We start from the raw sequence: 20445 nt of genomic DNA, 5'->3' as shown, positions 1-20445 counted from the left end.
CATGTAGTTTGTAATTATTTGGGGTCTTTCAGTCCCAGAGCAACAGTGTAGTGTTTTCAGTGTTGGTGCCACCCACAGTTCATTGTGATTTGCACGCTTATCTGTTGCCAAATCCAGAGAGGCTTTAGAATGCAGAAACCGCAGATGCTTTTCAGTTCAGCCTGTCCTGTACACATGGAGAGCCTACTGTGCACGGCCTCTGCTGTCCTGCCTTCAAGGCCTGCGGTGCTTTGGGTTCGCAGACACAACAGCAGGTACTTTTTCATGTAGTGTAGTCACTGTAATGATAGATGGAGAGGCCAGGAGGACTTCCTGGAGGAGAAGCCCATGCCCGACGCTGGGTAGGCTTTGTGGGTGAGGGCACTGGGAGTGGGAGGGGTAGGGGGTGTCCAGACCAGTTGCTCGTCGTGCCGGAGCCTTAGCACACAAGGCTGGGAAAGAAGCAGGGCCCTACACATCAGACTTGACTGACAGGTGGAGGCAGCCCTGTGTGATGTGAGTGGACCTGCCGCAGGTGTCCCTGTGGCTGTGGTAGCATGTGACCAGATTCAGTGAGGCTGACGCAGTTCTTGGAGGTGGCAGGACAGTAGGGGGATTTATCATTGATTGGATGTGGGACAAGAAAGAGGAGATCAGAGGAGTCTGCATGAGTCCCAGGTTTCTGGCTCTGTCAACCGAGGAAACAGAATTAGTCCCAAAGACAGGAAAGCTAGTAAGGACCACATGTAGGGTCATGAGTTCACATTCCGTTTTGGGCCTCTCAGGTTTGAAATCCTGGAATGCCGTGCAAGTCTGTCCTGCCTGAAGATGGACAAGATGGGAGAAAGGAGAGCAGTAAGAACTGTTCACAGAGTGGAGGTTAATTAAAACATTCATGATTTCAGAGACGTGTAGGAGCTTTGATATGGTCCACTGATGCACCCACCTCTTGTCCATATTTGTTGCACGGTGGGTGAGAATGTTTTGCTTGTCCTCGACCTTTCACAATGACCTTTCCACCGCAGCCCTGTCTCCCCTCCCCCTCCAGTTTTTGGTATGTACCATTGTGTGGCCACCCGGCCACCGACGAGCTGGCTGAGCAATGTCTGGACTGTGACGCTGGTTGCCCTCAGTGAGTTCTGTATGACAGAACCGAGCCTCGAGTACGAAAGTGTTCTGGGAAAATGAAGAGTGGGCCAACTGCTAGGCCACTCTTTGAACTTGTCCAAGAGACAAGCTGCACATAGCCCTCCTTCACTCATTCCTCTCTGTGTGCCTGGTGAAAAGGCAGCCTGCTTCCCTGTGCTCTGAAAGCTGGACACAACTCGACTGTGTTCGCAGTGAAGCCAGAAAGCTGGGGGATGGTTGCCCTGGGGCCTGTTAAACCTTCTAGTTCCTGCCGGCTTAAATTGTGTGCAATTCCTGGCATGGTCCTAGAAATACCTTTTTCCTTTGCCTGGGAACCTCTGGAAGGGACGTCTGTCCATGTTGGCCATACAGATCAACCTGCTTAATGTCTCCAGAGTCTCTGCCATACCCCCGGAGCTGGAAGCAGATAGGCCACTTGTCCCCGGTGCACACAGCCGCCTGTGTCTGAATCTAATGCTGGAGCTCTGAGCACTGTGCTGAGGTTTCCTGTCCTTGTCTGCACGTTGGAGCCACCTGGCGGACGTCTGAGAACCGCAAAGGGGTGGGTTCCAGAGCCTGCAGAGCACAGTGAAGGCTGAGCAGCACCGCTGTCTCCTGTTCTTTTTAAAAAGTTAATTTTCTTGAGAAATGATTTCATTCGCAGAAAAGTTGCAAGAATAAGAATTTTACATAGAAGGCCCAAGTACCTTTTCCTGAGACTCACCTATAATGTGTTGCTCCATTCGACTGTCACGTGATCTCCTACATGCTCTCTGTCTCTGCACGTGCCTCATGGCCCGAACGTTTCTTGGGTGTTTCCTCCAATGAGCCTCTGGCAGCCACAGCACAGTTACCAAGTTGAGTGCACTTAAGACTAACCTGCCATTCGTGTTCATGTTGGTCTCCTAATGTCCTCTATAGTTTTTTTCCTCCTCTGGTTCTGGGTCTAGTCAGGTGTTACAGTTGTCATGTTTCTGTTCTGCAAGCTGGAGTATTTCCATAGTTTTGTCACTTAGGACGTAGACATTTGGGGAGAACAGTCCCCTTTTAAATGATGCTCAGTTGGGGTTTGTCTGCGGTTCCTCTGACTGGATTAGATCACGGTTTGCATTCCAGGGGCTGGGATGCTGCCTGTGTCTTGTGTCCTCGGGGGCGTCACATCAGGACATACAGTGTCACCTGCCCTCATGCTCATGTTGATTTGGATCAACTGCTGTATCATTCAGGGCCCAGTGAGGGGAAAGTGAAAAGAGGAAAAGTTTAAACAGTTGTTAATTGTGTAGAAGATTGGTTAGCTACTACTAAATGGGGGTGAAAAACTAAACAAGCCTCTAAAGCCGCTTAGTAGAAAACAGCTGCCACCCGGAGGGTCAAGGGGAGAGGGCTAGGAAGGAGCTAGAAACTCAGAAAAGGGCTGCAGAGCTTGTTAGATCCTCGCCAGAGGTGCCACCCACCAGCCTCTACGGTGGGGAAAGCTGCGGGGGGCGCATGCCAGGCGAAGGCAGATGGTCCCCTCCAGAGACCCTCGCTGGCCAGCAGGCAAAGGAGGGATGGAGTTTGCAGAGTCCCGGCTTCGGTGTGGCAAGGAAGGGTGGGTTTGGAGCTACGAGGCCACAGTAACACCTGGCATACCCGATCACGGTTTCTTCCACCGCCTCCATGGGGCAGTTACTATCCCTCCCACCCCCCGCCCCCAGCTCATACGCAATCTCTACACACATACTGTAAGACCTATAAATACCCCGTTCCTCACCAAACTGTTTGCACGTTTAGCAAACACTGCTCAGTCTGGCCTGATTCAGTCTTTGTGATGATGATTGTAAAACACTGGTTTTCCTCATGTACCAGTGTGTCCTCCCTTCTCCCCCAGTGGTTTACGTATTATATTCATTATGGACTCAGGTTCCCATTTTTAGTAGGTACAATTCATTATTGCCCTGTTTTGATTTTGTTTTGGTTCTCAGATAGTTTCAGATTTGGTCAATGGGATCCCCCTTGCATTGCCTCCTGTGACCCACCCGTTCTGTTTAACCTTTCAGTTATTTTTGACGGAGAATGTCCCATGATCATCCTGTTCCTGCCGTGCCCCAGCCCTGGGTCAAGTCCCCGGGACTAGCTGTGCTTATTGTTACCGTGATATCTTTGCTTCTCATCCTATTGGAGCTCGTCTTACTGCCTTTTAAAAATTGTTCCTAATTTTTTTAAACAAAAGTTAATAGTGCTCTTAAAAATGTGAACTATAGCTATCTCTAAGAAAAAAAGTATCCACAGGTAAGCAAGTTTCGAAGTAGTACACATCCCTCCAGACTGCCGTTGACGCTTGAACAGCACTGGTTGGAACTGTGTGGGTCCACTTCTATGCAGATGTTTTTCAGTATATATACAGTCGGCCTTCTGTGTGGATTTTGCATCCACAGATTCCACCAACTGCTGACTGTGTTTTTGATCTGCGATTGTCATCTGGATGTGGGGGACCAACTGTATGCATTGTTCTACACCATCTTCCAGAAGGGCTTGAGCATCTGCAGATTGGTCCGAGGGGGTCCTGGAACCCATCCCCAGAGATGCTGAGGGACTGTAGTTAAGTTTTGGGGGAGACAGAAGTGATTTGTGGATTTTCGACCGGTGGTTGGGTGGGTGTGGGTCAAGACGCCTGTAACATGCATTGTTTGAGGGTCAACTGTATTTTCTCTACGTATATAAAAACAGACTTGTGGTGGTGTCTAGTTTTGCTTTTTAGTATTTGAATTCTGTCCTACAAGGTTCATTTTTTCTTTTTTCTCTTTTTTAAAGATTTTATTGGGGAAGGGGACCAGGACTTTATTGGGGAACAGTGTGTGCTTTCAGGCCTTTTTTCCAAGTCAAGTTGTTGGTCCCTTCAATCTTAGTTGTGTAGGGTGCTGTTCAGCTTCAAGTTGTTGTCCTTTCAGTCTTAGCTGTGGAGGGCGCAGCTCAGCTCCAGGTCCAGTTGCCGTTGCTAATTGTAGAGGGCACAACCCACCATCCCTTGTGGGAGTGGAACGGGCAACCTTGTGGTTGAGAGGACATACTCCAACCAGCTGAGCCATCCAGGAGCTCATTGGCAGCTCAGCTCAAGGTGCCGTGTTCAATCTGAGTTGCGGGGGGCAGAGCCCACCATCCCTTGCGGAAGTCAAACCGGCAACTTTGTGGTTGAGAGCCCACTGGCCTATGTGGGAATCAAACCGGCAGCCTTCGGAGTTAGGAGCACGGAGCTCGAACCTCCTGAGCCACCAGTCCGGCCCTCATTTTTTCTTTTTACAACATAGTATGGTACTGTCTCTGTGTCCATCTGTAGGATTTGTGCTTCCTGTTTGTTAGCTGCATGATATATTAATACCATGACTAACCAATGTACAGTGCATGGACATTCAGTTTGATTCCAGCCTCACTGCAGTGAACACTTCCATACACATATTATCAGGCTTTTTTTTTTTTTTAATTAAAGTTTATTGGGGCGACAATTGTTAGTAAAGTTACATAGATTTCAGGTGTACAATTCTGTAATACATTATCTAAATCTCAACATTGTGTGTTCACCACCCAGTCAGTTCTCTTTCCATCACCATATATTAGATCCCGTTTACTCTCTTCTAGAGCCCCGCTCCCTATTATCAGGCATTTAAAATTGTTTTTGATTTTAATAATTTTTATTGAGGTGAAATTCACATAGCATAAAACTCACCGTTTAAAGGGAATAGTTCAGTGGCATTTAGTACATTCACAAGGTGTGACTGCCTCCTCTGTCTCGTTTCAGTTTGCACAAGGCCTTCGGCCGTCGTTTTACTGATGGCGAAACTGAGGTCCAGAGAAACCGACTTTACTAAGACCACACAGTGAGTGTGGATTCAGACCCTGACACTCTGGCTTCAGAGGCTGTGCTTTCCCCCTGCTCCACCCTGTCTTTGAGCAGATCTCCGTCAGGAAGAGGCCTGCAGTTATTTATAGACACCCTGTTACACAGGCCAATTCCCCCTTTATGTGCTACCCTGTCCTCTGCAGGGAAGGCTGTCCATGTGATGGGTTCCCAGCAGCTGAGGTACACATAGAATGGAGAAGCCACAGAGGCAGTGACTCTGACTTAGATTCATTCGTGGGTTTTTATTGATTGATTTTTTTTTTCCCTTCCTGGTGTAAATTGTTATCCAAGAGTTCCTTTCAGTTCTGTTCTTTGGCTGCCTGAAGGGAGCGTAGGCTGTGTTATCTAACACTATTACCCATCATACTCGGGGGCCCATCGACACTGCAGCCTCTGTCAGAGATAATGATAAATATCTAGGCCAAAGGTTTCTAAAAATATCTTTGCAGTCAAATAGAATGCTCAATCAAGATAACAATGTATTTTCAAGAAATAAAGGTGAAAGGTTTGTATGACATTATTGAGAAATAAAACATTTAAAGAAAAGTAAAAAGGTATAAAAAATTAAAATAAAATCTTTAAAACAAAGAAAGCACTGATACCTAACTTTTCCTCTTGGCTGCACATACATGAGCTGACCCCAGTGGTCAGTCTCCTCGGCTCCCCAGCCCCTTCTGGGCCGTTGGCAGGCTTTGTGTCGGCTGCCCCCCATATCCACCTCCTACTCCACTTGGGGGTACTGGCCAATCCTCAAGGCTCGGCTCAGAAAGCACTCCTCACCTCTATTTCCATTCCCCCTGCTTCTGTTTCACATCCCATAAAGTAGCAAGTCCCATTCATCCATTTCCCTCGTTCTTCCAGAATTGCCCTCCAGCCCAGTTGCCACTTCCCTGACAAGCCTCCATCATGATAGACAGCCTGCGCTTGGTCTCCTGTCCCACTCTTGCCCTGTTCACTGCCTGTCTTGTGTCGGGGGTTATAGCGTCTTGGTACCCCTCCTCGGGTCACAGAGCTCTTTGAGGCCACCCCTGTTTCTTAGCGTCCCTCCATTATCAGTGCAGTGCCTGTCACACAGAAGTCATAGTACCTTGATTGAATTACTTCTGGGCCGCCTGATGAGCCTTGTACCTAGCTGTCCCGGGCAGGCATTTTCATGGCAAGCCTTTAGTCACTGCCTTCCGTCTCCTTCAGAGAAGTGTAAGACCAGGCATCAGATTCCGTTTTTCCCTCCAAACATCCCTATATATGACCCTCAGATGTGTCAGGGACAGATGTGGGAGTTTGGTCAGTTCTCTTGTATGATGTGTTTTACAAGGGGAAATGACATTTCCAGTAGGTTTAAGCCTGTCTGATTTTTTTCCAGAGGCCCAAAACCTTTTGCTAGCCCGCCTCCCACATGCCTTCTGGTGGAAGCGGTAGTGGGTGACAGCAGCAGAACACTGGCTGCTGCACAGCTCCCGAGCTTGGTTTCCAGGGTCCTGCCGTGAGGTCGCTTCGGACCTCTGCCAGCCCTCCCTGAATGCTCTGTAGACTTGGGAAGTGCCCACACGCCTGAGACTGAGGTGAGAGGCCACGATTCGAAGGCACCTTCCCTCCTGAAAGAAGAAAGCCCAACCCCCCCTCACACCAGGTGTCATGGTTGCTTAATCACTCAGGTGATGAAGATGAGGGCACAAGGATGGACATCTGCTGGAACACAGCAGCAGCCCCCTCCGGCCCTCTGCCCAGGGCAGAGCTTGGGCAAAGGTCTCATTTCTGCCCCTGTGCCATCTGACATTTGCCTGGGCACGTGCGATGGTCTTCCATGCACTGTCAGGTGCATGGCCAGCCAGGCAGAGCCAGGAACAGTGGGAAGCCCCAGGTCCTCCATAGGCATCCCTCAGTGTCATGAGTCCCCCGTTCCCAGAGGTGTTGAAGCTGACGGGGTGACCAGTGCCCAGTCCCCAGGAGTGACAGAGGGCATCCGGCAGGAGGTCAGATTAGTTCTCCTAGCGTCTCTTCTAATTCTAAGTCCTGGGGACTTGCAGTAGTGCCCCTCTGTCACACACATGAACCCTCTCCTTGCCCTTTGTGGGGCTACCAGAGGCAGGCAGGAGTGGAAAGAAACCCACCTTTCCTTTCTTGGAACAACTTCCCTGTCTCTTGTCTTACCTCAGGTCATCTGTTCCAGAAGCCTCACAACTGCTCTGTACACCAGGCATTCCTGTACCTTCATTAACTTCCTGGGCTGTGTGGTCCCCTCCACCCCATCAGGACCTCCTTAAATAAAGCAAGGGACTGAGTGAGAGTTTACTTATCTGCTGTTGTAGGGGGCGGGCCACAAAGGTTTAGGAATGAGGAAGCAAAGTAACAGTCAGAGAGTCTACAGCACACAGTAACACCCTCAGCGATATCTCCAGCTGCACCCGTGTCTCCCACCCCACCTCCTACAGGCTGCCGGCCCTGACTGGTGGGGGGCGCCTGGCCTGTTGTGCTGGCAGTGTTGGGGCTCCCACAGGCAAGCGTGGGGGAGGCCAGGGCTGAAAAGCTCCCACCTCCCACACGCTGTGACCCCCATACGCACTCCCAAAGCTGGCGTGGGTGGAGCCTACGGTGATGAGCAGGGCTTTGGCCGGCCTTGGCCCGTAGTAGAAGTTATGTTTTGGGGGCCTGGATCCAAAGAGAAAGGCCTGAGAGCATCAAGGACAGAAGAGGAGTTGGCCAGCTGTTGGCCAGGGTCAGCCTGTACAAGCTCTGAGCTCTGCCTGGGCAGGAGTCACCACGTTTGAGGGAGCAGCACAGGCACCCATGGGTCTGGGAGACAGAATCACTTCCTCCATATGCTCTAAGCCTGCCCACCTCCAGTGGGCCCATCTCCTGTTTCCTGCCCCAGACTGAGTTTGGCTTGACCCCAGGATGTTCCAGGTGGTCCCACCTCGTGCTCACACAGCTGCCTGCTCCTGGTGCTCTGCTCTTCTTCGTGTCCTTTCTGCTACTGCCCATCTGAGGTCCCGCCCAGGGCCACTGCCCCCAGGAAGCCTGGTCCCCACCCCAGCGCCTCTCTGACCCTGTGGTCCTTCTCCCATTTGCCCACATGTGAATGGGAGTTCCCAGGGACCGGGCTAGGCTCTGCATCCCCAGCCAACCTTGGGACAGACACTGAGTGGGCAACTGTGCTCCTAGACTTTTCCCCACTCCTTTGCCTCTGAATTTAGCATCTGGACATGCAGGAGAAAGAGAGAAAGGAACCCCCACAGACGAAGGAGAAAGAATGCACTCCTTTATTCCCTGTAGGAGAGACTGCTCAGGGAGCAGGCAACACCCATGGGGTTTGGTCTGTTGTGGTCTTGGGGACCCAGCCTTGCAGTGATGGGGGCACAGCTGGCCCCACGGACAGGGCAGGTCCAGGTCGGGGCCGCTGCCCCTTCCTCAGAGCTTCTCCAGGTAGGAACCAGGGACAAAGCCACGCTGCCCATTCTGTTCCACTGTCCACCAGCCATCCTCCCCTTCTAGGATGACCTCCAGGATGTCCCCCGCTGAGATGTCCAGCTCATCAGAATTCTTGGCAACAGAATGAAAGTTCATTAGGCTGGAGGGGCCAGCTGGGAGGGTCTGGCCGGACATCCCCCCACCCAAAGCCGTAAATTCAAGCATGTCTCCCAGGAGGGCTGAGTCGGCCGAGATATGCCCGGCCTCCTGGCGCTATAGGACAGGCCTCTGGGATAGGGCAGCCCTCAGAGACATACAGGGTGTGGGTGCCCCATGGGACTCAGCCTCCTGTTCTCCCTGCACCGTTGGTCATCACAGGCCTCCCACAAACCTGGGTGGCTGCTCTGCTTCACACCCCTGCTGTCCCTTCCCCCATTCCCTGCTCCAGACACAACAGTAACTCGCAAGTCAGGCCAGGTGCTCGCCATGCCCAAGCCCAGGGGGTGTTCTCATTCCAGGCCCACCACACACAGCCCTCTGCCAGGGAGTCCCCTGAGCTCCCTCTGTCCTGCTAGGCCCTGTCACAGGCACACCATCCTTCTCCTGGCCTGCCTCCCCTGCCAGGCACTGGGCTCTGGGGGTCAGTGCAGTCTGCCACAGCCTCACCCCGCCCGGAGTGGGTGCGGGGCTTCAGTCAGCTGGGAATGGGGTCTGGCTCTGCACCCCTCACCTCAAAGCAGGGAGCGGACTGGACTCCCAAGGGTCTTGGCACGGCTGCCCTATGGCTCCTTGACCCACCCATTCCCCATGGATCTCAGAAAACCAAACCCAGCACAGCTGAGGGACCCATTCTGGCCGTAGGTTGTTCTCGGCACCCATGGGCGTGGAGAACAGGGCTCTAACCCGAGGGTGCAGAGCCTGACCCCTGGAGCAAGCTCTGTCAGCTTGCCTGCCCATGTGCACACACACACCACACGGGTGTATACAATGCCCACGTCTGTCTGGACACCACGTGTGTGTGTGAACAGATTCAGGGAGACACAGGTCCTGGCCCCCACTCACCAGCAGACACGCACAGACCCCCCCTGAGTGCTGGGTGCTGTTCTAAGGGCACACGCCCCAAGCGCACTCTGCACGCGTGCCGTCCGAGGACACCTCACCTGGGCCCTGTAGTCGTAGAGCGCCCTGTAGCCCTGGGCTGGCAGCGTCGGAGGTCCTGGCGCCTCCTGCACTGCAACTGCAGCATAGACACCCTCATTCCCACTGGGGTTGGGCGGCGGGGCATCTGTGGGGGCTGGGAGCACAGTGAGGCCCATAAGACTTTGGCCCCTGGAGGCCTTCCCCTTTGCCAAGTGTCCCCAGTCTTGACCTAGCCTCTCCCCAGCTGTGGGAGGGCCTGTCTGTGCGTGCAGAATTCCTCTCCTTCATCCTAGGGTCACAGTTTGGAGGCCCCCCACTTACCTGCAAAAGCTGCCAGCAGTGAAGTCTTGGGACTTCCATGCAGCAGCCCAGAGAACCTGGGGATGGAGGAAAGCAGGTAGGTCCTTCAGGAAGGGGATGAGGCACGGGGCCCTCAGAGCTCCAGGGCTATAGCCGCCCCTATGCTCCAGTTATAGGTGTGACTCATGGGGTGCCCCTCAAGCCAGAGAGCTCCCCAAACGGTCGTCCCAGCACCACCCTCCTAGTTTCCCACACTGTAGCCCTCCTCTCAGCACCTTCCCCTCCAGAGCCCTGCCCCCTGCCTCCGAGGTCCCTGCTCCAGCTCCTAAAACCTTCCTTGGTGGGCACTGAACTGCCCCTCAGAGGCCAGCCACTCACACCCACTGGGATGGTCACCTGCATGGGCCCAGCCAGCCTTCCTCCCTGCGACCCCAATCAGCCACTCCCAGGGTACTCAAAGCAGGGTACCCACTGTACATGTGACTTCCAGGGGTCAGTGCTGGCCTAATTCAGTCCTTCCCTGGCTTAGGCCTGGATTGAGCGGGAGTCATGAAGGTTCGAAGGTTCGTTGAATCAAAGAAAAGAACGGAACAAACGAGAGGCAGACATGGGCAGCACGTGAAGCCGACAATGCTAAGGGCTCCGTGAGTGGGGCTGATGCTACTTACCTGCCTGAGGAAAGGCTGCCCCGGGGGGTACAGCTTTAACAGACAGACTGCGGTGCAAGGCACTGCCACTGAACAGAAGAGGGGGAGCAAGGTACCGAGGAGGACAAGATGGGTGGAGCAGTTTGGGGAGTGGAGTGGACCAGGTTGAGGTGTGTGGGAGACAGAAGTGGAGTAGGATTGAGTCCCCGAAGGGCCCTGAGTGCCCCGTGAGGGGCAGGGCCTGTGGGAAACAGGGTCGTGAGGTAGGGCACACACCTCTCAGGCACTGCCCTGCTGCCTGGAACCCTGGCCCCCCTACCCAAGGTGTGGGAGCAGCCGTAGGTGGTACCTGCTCTGCCTGTGTTAGCAAAAGGCCTCCTGTGTGCCATTTTGTTCTTTGATTGTGTTTCTGAGTTCATTAAACGGCCTGTCTGTTTTCTTGCATCTCGTTGCGTTTTTTAAGAACAGCAATCTTGAATTCTCTGTTATTTCAGTCACATATTTCCATGTCTTTAAGTTCATTTTCTGGAGACTTTTCATTCTGTCTGAGATGCCTTGTTACCTTGGTTATTCATGGCAATTAACGAATTATTAACGAATTATTATTTCTCTTCCTAGACTTTTACAGGAGTGGGTTCTGCAACAGATTGATACAAAGAGGTTTTCTTTTGTTTCCCAGTAGGTGTTGGTAGAATGCTTTATTTTCTCTCAGACTGCAGCCTTTATTTCTCTCTCACACTGTAGTGCTATGTTTTCTCTACACTGTTCCAGCTTCTCACACAATGGGGGGATTCCCTGTAAGGTGGGCTTCTCTGTGAGCAGGTCGCCTGGGTCTCAGGGCACCACCTCCGTGGGGGGTTGTGGAGAGCTTCTGAAGTTACAAAGCTTTTCCTGCACCAGATTCAGGGCCTGTGTGTTTCAGGGGCTCTGTTTACCCCTGCAGGGATCCGCCCAGATAGGTGGGGGCAGGGGCAGGGTGGGTTCTGAGAGGTGGCCCTGAGCAATGGCGGTGACCACCACCACAGCCAGTCCTGCACCCAAGGCTCTCTCCTTCAATGGAACTAGTTGAGCCACGAGTCCGTTGCAAGCCACAGTTCTCAGAACTGCAAATATGCAGTTCTCAGAACTGCAAATATACACTGCTACCGTTCCACTTGTAGCACTGGGAAGGTGGAGGCGGGGCGAGCTCTGGGAGGGTGCAAAGGGGAAGCTAGGCTCCTTGCCTAAGCCTTCCATTCTCTGCTCAGCAGTGAGGGCTGAAATTAGCATTTTCTCCCTTCTTCCCTCAGTCTCTGCTCCGAGGTCTCTGCCATGAGTGTTGGGTTCAGCCGAGTTACATGCTGACCCATTAGGCGGGACTATGGGCCATAAGCGGAGCCCTAGCAATTCAAGTTCTTCCCTCTCTCTCAGCTGTGGTAGTTCTGGAATGCAGCGAGCTCGGAGCTCATCCTGCTGCCCACACAGCCCGCATCTTCTCACTTTCCACTTCCTTCCTCCTGCACTCACACAATTTACCCACCTTTCGATGATTTCAGTTGCATGTCTCTTAGTCTTGCCTATCTACAGTGCAGGGAGTTCTTTGTGGAATTATAGCTGTTCAATTTGTTGTAAATTCCAGGGGAGATTTTTAGAGGCTCACCTCACGCCACCATTTCTATGACTTAATCCTGGTTTCAGGTCTTATATTGAAGTATTTAATCCATTTTGAGTCTATTCTTGTAAATGGTGTAAGAAAGTGGTCTAGTTTTTTTTTTCTTTTTTTTTTTTTTTGCATTTATCTGTCCATTATTCCCACCACCATCTATTGAAGAGATTGTCTTTACCTTATTGTATATTCTTATCTCCTTTGTCATAGGTTAATTGACCATATAAGTATGAATTTATTTCTGGGCTCTCTATTCTGTTCCATTGATCTATGTGTCTGTTTTTATGCCAGTTCCATGCTGTTTTGATTACTATCGCCTTGTAATATAGTTTGAAATCAAGGAGCATGATGCTTCAAGCTTTGTTCTTTCTCAAAATTGCTTTCGCTATTTGGGATCTTTTTGTGGTTCCATATAAATTTTAAGATTATTTGTTCTAGTTCTGTGAAATATGCCATTGGTATTTTGATAAGGATGGCACTGAATCTGTAGATTGCTTTGGGTAGTATGGACATTTTAATAGTAGTAATTCTTCTTATCCATGAGGATGGTATACTTTTTCACTTATTTGTGTCTTCTTTAATTTGTTTCTTCATTGTCTTATTGTTTTCTGAATACAGGTCTTTTACCTCCTCGTTCATACAGCTGTGTATGGGATTATTTTCTTAATTTCTCTTTCGATAGTTCATTATTGGTGTACAAAAATTCAACGAATTTCTGAATATTAATTTTGTATTTTGCTACTTTATTGAATTTATTAGTTCTAATAGTTTTCTTTGTGTGTGGAACCTTTAGGGTTCTCTCTATATAGTATCATGTCATCTGCAAATAATGACAGTTTCACTTCCTCCTTTCCAATTTGGAGGCCTTTTATTTCTCTTTCTTGTCTGAGTGCTGTGGCCAGGACTTCCAGCACTATGTTCAGTAATAGCTGTGAGAGTGGGCGTCCTTGCCTTGTTCCCTGTCTGTCCTTTCTTGACACTGCCCCAGGTCAGCTCTTTTATCCAGTTGTTTAAATGACCACCTGTGCTGGGATCCAGGTCCTCACTGGAGGAGCAGGGAGGCCTGAGTCCCCCAAGCTTTTGGTAGCATTGTGAGAGTGTGAAGGTCCTCCTCCTGGGGTCATCACTTTCTCCAGGTTCTCAGACGGTTGTGCTGTGCTCCTTGTTCTGAGTGTCTGTGGTTCTCATAAACCTCTGTTTCCTGGAGGTGTCCTACAGGGAGGTTCTAGGGGCTCCTGAGGTCTTGGAAATTATCTGTCCTCAGAGGTCTGGGGGCACCATTGACCACTCCCCCCAGCCCCGCCCTACATTGACCACCTCCCAAAGGCAGGGCCTTCTCTGTACAAGGTTGGATGACAAGAGGAGGTCATGGGGGCCTCAGGGTGTGGGTATGGCACAGACACCAGATACCACCCACAGATCTTCCTAGATGCCCACAGACAGGGCATATGGTCCCTTCCAGAACCTGGCTGCTAGGGCTGAGGAGGCATCCAAACAGGAGGGTCCTTTGAGTCTGAGTCTGACCCCAGCACTCATGTGCCCTGGACCTAAAGAAGGTGAGTGACTTGTGCAGGTGACATACTGAGGCATGGCACTAGGACCCAACCACAGCTAGGCCAGGGGAGGGCTCCTAAAAAGCCTGGATAATTCTCCAAGAATATTGGCTGTAGGGCCTGCTCCTATACCCTGATCCTGCATTAGTGGGGAGTGTTGCCTCTGCTGCCTGACAGTCCAGGGCACAAACCTGGGCTAGTAACAGGGCCCAAGAGACAAGTAAGCCAGCCTGGGGCCTCCCAGAAACTCTGAACATTCACTAGTGAGTAAGTGGGGTATGATTATTTGTTTAATGCCGGGGTCCCCTTGGGCTGAGGGTGTCTGGAGGCCAGGTTGAGCCTGTCTTGTTCCCAAAGAGTGCTCAGCTCCTGAACACAGCATCAAGCACACTACAGGTGCTTCACAAATACCATGGGGAATAGCCAGTTACAGGAGAGGCTGGACCTGCTTGCTGCCCCCCCCCGCCTCTGCACCCCAGCAGGTGTCTTACCTTTTGATCATGCCACAGGACGGGTGTACACCAGGGCTGCTGGGTGATGGGGCGACCTCTCGGTCATAGTAGTTCTGGTAGAGCACCGGAGCTGTGGGCAGCAGCCTGTGAGGCAGGCCCTCGGGGGCCAAGGGCAGGGCAGGCAGGACCTGCCCCAACCTGTCCCCATCCAGAGACCCAGACAGGGGCCCCACTTTCTCATTCTGGCCCTGGGACCAAACAGGCTGGGGTGAGGGTCCCACCTTTATTCCCCCTTCTGAGTGTTACAGTGTTATTAAACTCTGCTGATCTTCTGCCTCACAGGAGGCAGCAGACCAGGAACCCAGCCACGGGACCACACTGTCCTCGACTCTTTCCTAAGGTCTGGCCACATCTCCACTCAGAAAGGATCTGTGAGCTACCCCAGCCCTCTGCTGGCAGTTGAGGACCAAAGAACCAGGGACGGACAGGCCTGGACCCAGAGGCCACACTACCTGTGGGCCAGGCCTCACCTGGGGGCTCGGTGCCTGTGCTCTTGGCCTGGATGAAGCTCTCGATGTCAGCCTCAACGCTGCAGCCTTCCAGTGTCACCCGCACCTCCTCATAGAACTGGGGGCAGGAAAGAGCAGAGGCTGAGGAGCCAGGCCTCATCTCAACACCCCCCTTTGTCAAAGCCCTGGCCCTCTATGGGTCTGCACTCTGGCCAGGGTCTCCCACCCCATTAGCTTCCTCACAGGCCTTGTGTGCACAGCTCGGTGCCTGGATTTGGGGATCTTGAGGTGTGACTTCCCCAGGCCTTGCTGAGGCCTCAGAGCTCTGGCTGACAGTATCTCCTGGTTCCAAATACCTGTGCACAAGGTCCTATGCAAGGGACTTAACTTATTCCTGTCCTCTGTGGTAGACACTGTTTCCCCCATTTTATAGACAAGGAAACTCAGAGAAGGAAAGTGACTTGCCCGATGTCACAGAGCAAGAATTCAGTGCAGCCAGGCTCTGGTTCCAGTATGAAAGGATCCACAGCCCACCTTCCTTCTTCTGCCACAAGGAGGCCACCAGGTGGACTCAGGTTGTTTGGGGAAGGAGAGGAAACACAGCGAACATCAGGGAGCAAGGGCTGCCTTGAGAGAGCACTAATGGCTCTGGGATTGCATTAACAGAGGTCAGAGACCCTGGTGGGAAGGTGGTGGCTCCTCTCTGCTGGGTAGGACCCACCCCAACCACCCAGCACGCAGAGCTCAGTGAGGAAACCAGGACACCCCAGAGATGTCTGGAGGCCAGAGGAGGGACTGGACCTCAGCTCTTGGCAAATATCCAGCTTGGAACAGAGCAGCCCTGGGTCCTCCAGCCCCTCTGCTGACCTCAGAGCGGCTGTGTCCTCTACCTTCCTGACCCCGGTAGAGGGAACACATACATACTCTGAGAACAGAACCCAGACCCTGGAATAGGGGTGAGCAAAGCAGGCAGATGTCAGGGTAGCCACAAAGGCAGGCTTCCAGGCAGAGAGGCCATGGCCCTGCGTGGCACTGAGCCTGCATGTCCTGGGGCCCTGGAGGTAGAGGCTGAGGCCTGCCGTGTTTGTTGACAGACTCAGATGGACTTGGACATGCTATTGGCCTGAAACTGCCCTCTCTTCATGGCCCCACCCCCCAGCTCACTTCCTACCCATCCCCACTCTGGGCCCCAACCTCGTCATCCTTGACACACTGCATGGAGAGCTGGTTGCAGTGCACCCACAGGGCGTTGCGGAGGATGGTCAGCCGGTCGAATTCTTGCAGCTGGAAGGCCTGGGTGTGTGGGGGAGGTTGAGAAGTGAGGAAGCAGTTGCAGGGCCAGGCCAGGCTGGCTCCACTCACAGCTCAGCTGCAGCTGACAAGTCAGACCCCTTCTGTCGAAAGCCAAGTCTAAAATGACCCTTCCTGGGGATCCCCCATCCCCACCTCTGCGCCAGCACCTGAGGCTTCTGGGAGGGAGGCTGAGCTGCCTGTGGGTTCCTGCCCCCACCCTCCCTCCAGGCCCCACCACAAGCTGCAAAGGCCCCGGAAGGGTGTCGTGAGAGGAGCGTGGGACCTAGAGTCCTGCTCATCATCAAGGCCCAGGGAAGCCAGTGGTCTTGTCTGAGCCTCAGTTTTGGCTTCAGCTAAAAGGGGCGAAGGTGTCTGCCTGAAACAAAGGGATCCAGGTCACACAGCCCGCCTGTGAGCTTCCTGGGGGCAGGGACCCAGCACAGGGCCTGGGGGACGAGTGCATGAGTAATGAATAAAGGAATGGGGTCTTAGCCCCACCCCACTGCTTCATGTTCCCCCATGAAGCAACTGGAGCTAGGATGGGCTTCTTTCACATTTTGCTGCTGGGGAAACTGAGGCCCAGGGTCACTCACCTCACAGGTGGTCCGGTGCTCCTGCTCCCACTCAGCCCGCACCTTCTCCAGCTGCTCGATATGCTGCCTGTATACCCGCTCTGGAAGCACAGCTGGCCCTCAGGGAGGCCAGCAGCGCCTACCCCATCACCCACCCCTTCGCTCCTACAGTGCCCCTGCACAGAGGGACCTGCCCTGGCTGCTGGTACCACTTCTGGATACTTGTCAGGACCACGCACTCAGGTACTGCTAATTTTGGGGTGACCCTTAGCTCCCTGCTGTGCTCTGAGCTGCCCAAGGCTGGAGCAGAGTCCACATAACCCAAGAGTCCAGGCCCCTTGCCATCCCCAGTTCCCACCCTCTCATTTTCCAGAGGGGAAACTGAGGCTTGGAGAGGTGGAGGGGAGTATGGTAGCTGTTGGTCTGGGAATCCAGACGGTGTGGCCATGACCTCTGTCCCCAGAACTCTAGGGGTTCACCTGTCCTCCAGCCATGGGAGCAGCTGGGTCCTGGGAGAGACAGAGCAGAAGGGAGTGCCTTCCCAGGAGAAGGAAGCAGGGTAAGCTTTCTGTCCTAGGAGGTATGCCGGCAGAGACAAGAGATGTTGGGTGTTCCAGCATCAGGTGAAGGACAGAGGAGACAGACCCAGAGAAGGCTGTGTGTGTGTGTGTGTGTGTGTGTGTGTGTGTGTGTGTGTGTGTGTGAGGAGAGAGACAGAGAGAGAGAGAGATGAGTGGATCTCTGCCATGATGGTGGCTGTGAAAGTACTGGGCTGTAGAGCCAGATGACCTAAGTTGGAATGCAGTTACAACCTCTTACTGGCTGTGTGACCTTGGGCAAGTTACTTAACTTCTCTGTGCCTCCGTTTCCTCATCTGGTAAAAAGGGGGATAATAATAGTAGCCACCTCGTAGGATTTTTGTGCAGAGTAGTTAAAACATGCAAAGCACCAAGAATGGTCTTGGCAAATGAAAGAACATGAGTGTTTTTATTTTACTTACGTGAGGATGGAAGTGAGAGTGATGAGCTTGTGATTCTGTGTCGTCAAGTGTGAGTGTGTATGTCCCCAGATAATAAAGTGTGTGGTGGGGGGAAGGCCTGTCCCCGCCACGACCCAGGTCTGAGGAGGCAGGAGGGCCACTTACCTGCCTCTATGGCCGAGTCCTTGCACTGCTTGGCTTTGTTCTGGCTCTGCGATGTGGAGGGAAAGCAGTGCTGAGCCCCTGCCCCAGAGACCACCCGGCCCAATGTGGGGCTCCCAGTCTCCCAGGGTGATTCTGAAGTGCCTCTGTCATACCCATCCCCAGCCACCCAGGTCGACGCTTGGAGCCAACTGTGAGCAAGTTCCATCATTTACTGCAGCCTCACTCCACAAAGGACTACAATGAAAAAGGTCCCAACAAAAAAGGAATAAAAGCAGAAACCTGTAGACACACATGAAAACTAGATGTCAGGACTGAGAGGGAAAGATGGAGCCCACAGGCTCTGAGGCTCCATGTGGCCAGTGCTGAACCCACTGGCTGGGACTTGGTCTCTGACCCCAAACTTGCTGCCTCCAATTCACCCTCAGGCCGCTGCCCTCTCTGGGCCTCAGATTTTCTGTGTGTGCAATGGGCAAACTATGTTCTTGGAGCCTGTAGTTCTTGGAGCCCTATCTGGCCCAGAGTACAGAGCAGTCAAGACTTTGAGCTCTGGACGACCTGGGTTTGGATCCTTTCTCTGTTGCTTCCTGGCTCTGAGACCTTGGACAAGTCACTCACCATCATTGGGCCTCAGTTTCCTCTCTGTGACATGGGCTTACTGGGCTCCTCTCCAAAGGTTGTGTGAAGGTTAGCATTTGCTCTCATTGCCCTGTAAGCTCTGGGCCTGGGCTGCAGTGGGCCTGCTCTGGGGAATGGGTCCTTGGGTGCAGCCTGGAGACGGCAAAGGGGATGAAGCTGACCCTGTCTGTCCAGGCCCAGAGATTCTAGGAAACCCATTTCACGATGGGGAGATGGAGGTTCAGAGATGGGTGAGCAGCTGGCGTGTCCCAGATGCAGACTTTGCCTGGGGGTGTCTGCAACACCCCTTGCCTGCCTCCCCCACCCTGCCCCAGCCCTGAATGACAGCATATGGCCTCAGCGGCCCCACGTACCTTCTCCACCTGCTTCTGTTGGCCATTGGCACTGATGCGCTCGAAGGCCTGCTCAGCGTCGTCTGCGTCCCGACACTTCTGCTCATATGCCTTCTTGGACTGGGGGTGTGGAAAGGCGTGATTTGGGGGCCCAGAGTGAGGCTCCCTGAGCCCAGTCTCCCTGAGCCCTGTTGGGGATGTGGGAGGAGGGGGCACCTCCTCACCAGGGACAGGGATCTGGAGGTCGGGAATGGAGAGGGAGGAGGCAGTCCTGTTCCCAGGCCCCTTCCCCCTGGGGACATGTAGCCCTGCCTCTTCAGAGGTGTGGTCACATCAAACCACCAGCAAGTCTCTGAAAATGCTGTGTATCTTCATGATACTAGCTCCTGCACTTGCTGTTACTTTTTGTGGGACCTTTTCTCCTTCTCACCCAGTGTCCCAGGAGACACAGCTCAGGGAGCCCTTCTTCCTCCACCCTTGGAGTCCCCAGCTGACAGCATGGATGACCCTGTGGGCCACTGCCTGGGACTGACCACCTGCCTATCAGTCAGGAGCCCCCGGGGCAGGGCCTGGCCTGGTCTTGTGGGGCCTTGACACCTAGTGCGCCCCTGAGCAGCTGGCAGGTCACTGTGCATGTCTCTGGGTGAGGGTCTGAGGCAAGCCCTGTGCCCAGTGCCCACCCCAGGTCTCCTGGGGGACACACCCGGGGCCCTGCCACCCCAGAATGCCCAGCAGCCTTGCACCAACCTCCATAGCCTTCTTGTAGAGTGACAGCTTGCTCTTCTGGACACGGTCCATGACAGCTTCATACTGCAGGGGACACGAGGCTCTTTGTCAGAGGCTGTGGCCTCTGGGTGCGCCCCTAGGCCAAGAGGATGGGGTTTCCCTGGGATGAGCACAGCGTCCTCTTCCGGCTCTGAAGGGGGCAGTGACAAGACGCCCTCCTTCTCCCACACCTGCTCTTTCACAGTTACCACTCGGAACAGAAAGCTGGAGGGTCCAGGGCACAGGTCTGCCCATCGTGTCATCCTGGCCAGGACTCGGCCTCCAGCTGCACAGCCCTTCCCTCACCACCACTGTGCCTGCTCACAGCTGGCACACTCTGGCACACAAAGTTCCATATGACACCTCAGAAGTGCACACACACAGTCCCCACACTCCCACTGCTCCCCCTTGCAACACTCAGGCTTTCAGAATGCCCACAGACTAGCACAAGTGTGCACAAACACACTCCCCTGTCCTCTGTGCACAGCCACAGGCCTATTCACACAGGTGAACACACATTCACTAAATTTAGTCATGGCCACATGCAGGCACACATGCCACTGGACTCCCACCTCCCCTCCCAGGCTCGTTGTTCAGACAGAGAGGATGAAACTCAGCTTGGACAGGGAGTGGGTATCAGCTGTGAGAAGAAACGGAAATGAAATGCCCTTCGTGTCGGGGGAGCAGCCAGTTTGTGCCTGGGGTCACAGTGGGGTCTGTGCCAGTGGGGAGGCCTCAGGCCAGCCACCCGGCCACACACAAGATCTCGGAGACACATGCACATGCTCACAGGCACGCACATAGGTGCACCCACGTTCTACACATGTGCACATGTGCACACGCGCGCCGAGGCAGGCTTCCCTGCACACTGCACCACAGCTCTGCTGGCGGGGACCTGGCCAACCTGGTATTGCTCTGCCCACACAGCTTTTGCAGACATCACAGCCCCGGGCCGCCCTGGCACAGCAGGTGCTCTGCAATCAAGGCCCCGCTCAGAAAGGTCCTTGCTCCAGCATCTTCAGGCTGGGAGGCCTCTGGGGCTGGCTTTGGGAACCAGCTGTCTGC

The 20445-nt window shown here is 53.5% G+C and overlaps 1 protein-coding gene across 2 annotated transcripts in view; it reads right to left on the bottom strand.

Annotated features, from left to right (window-relative positions):
• Window positions 1-8219: 8219 nt before the first annotated feature.
• The window catches only part of PSTPIP1 (proline-serine-threonine phosphatase interacting protein 1), a 46447-nt gene continuing 34221 nt past the window's right edge, over window positions 8220-20445 (bottom strand). Inside the window, exons 7-16 of one of the 2 annotated variants that reach the window (XM_081049464.1) lie at window positions 19363-19425; window positions 18637-18735; window positions 17648-17693; window positions 16525-16604; window positions 15833-15931; window positions 14660-14756; window positions 14169-14259; window positions 9854-9909; window positions 9553-9686; window positions 8220-8524 (exon numbers count right to left, since the gene is read on the bottom strand). In XM_081049464.1, the coding sequence (XP_080905590.1) occupies window positions 8393-8524; window positions 9553-9686; window positions 9854-9909; window positions 14169-14259; window positions 14660-14756; window positions 15833-15931; window positions 16525-16604; window positions 17648-17693; window positions 18637-18735; window positions 19363-19425 (897 nt within the window). In that variant the 3' untranslated portion in view covers window positions 8220-8392. The remainder of the gene's footprint in view (window positions 8525-9552; window positions 9687-9853; window positions 9910-14168; window positions 14260-14659; window positions 14757-15832; window positions 15932-16524; window positions 16605-17647; window positions 17694-18636; window positions 18736-19362; window positions 19426-20445) is intronic. The other variant, XM_081049465.1, reaches the window with a different exon arrangement.

This window comes from Rhinolophus hipposideros (assembly GCF_964194185.1).
Source record: "Rhinolophus hipposideros genome assembly, chromosome: 5".
NCBI classification, from domain to species: domain Eukaryota; kingdom Metazoa; phylum Chordata; class Mammalia; order Chiroptera; family Rhinolophidae; genus Rhinolophus; species Rhinolophus hipposideros.
The sequence above is the reverse complement of the archived record's forward strand: the minus strand, read 5'-3'. Positions and strand labels throughout refer to the sequence as shown.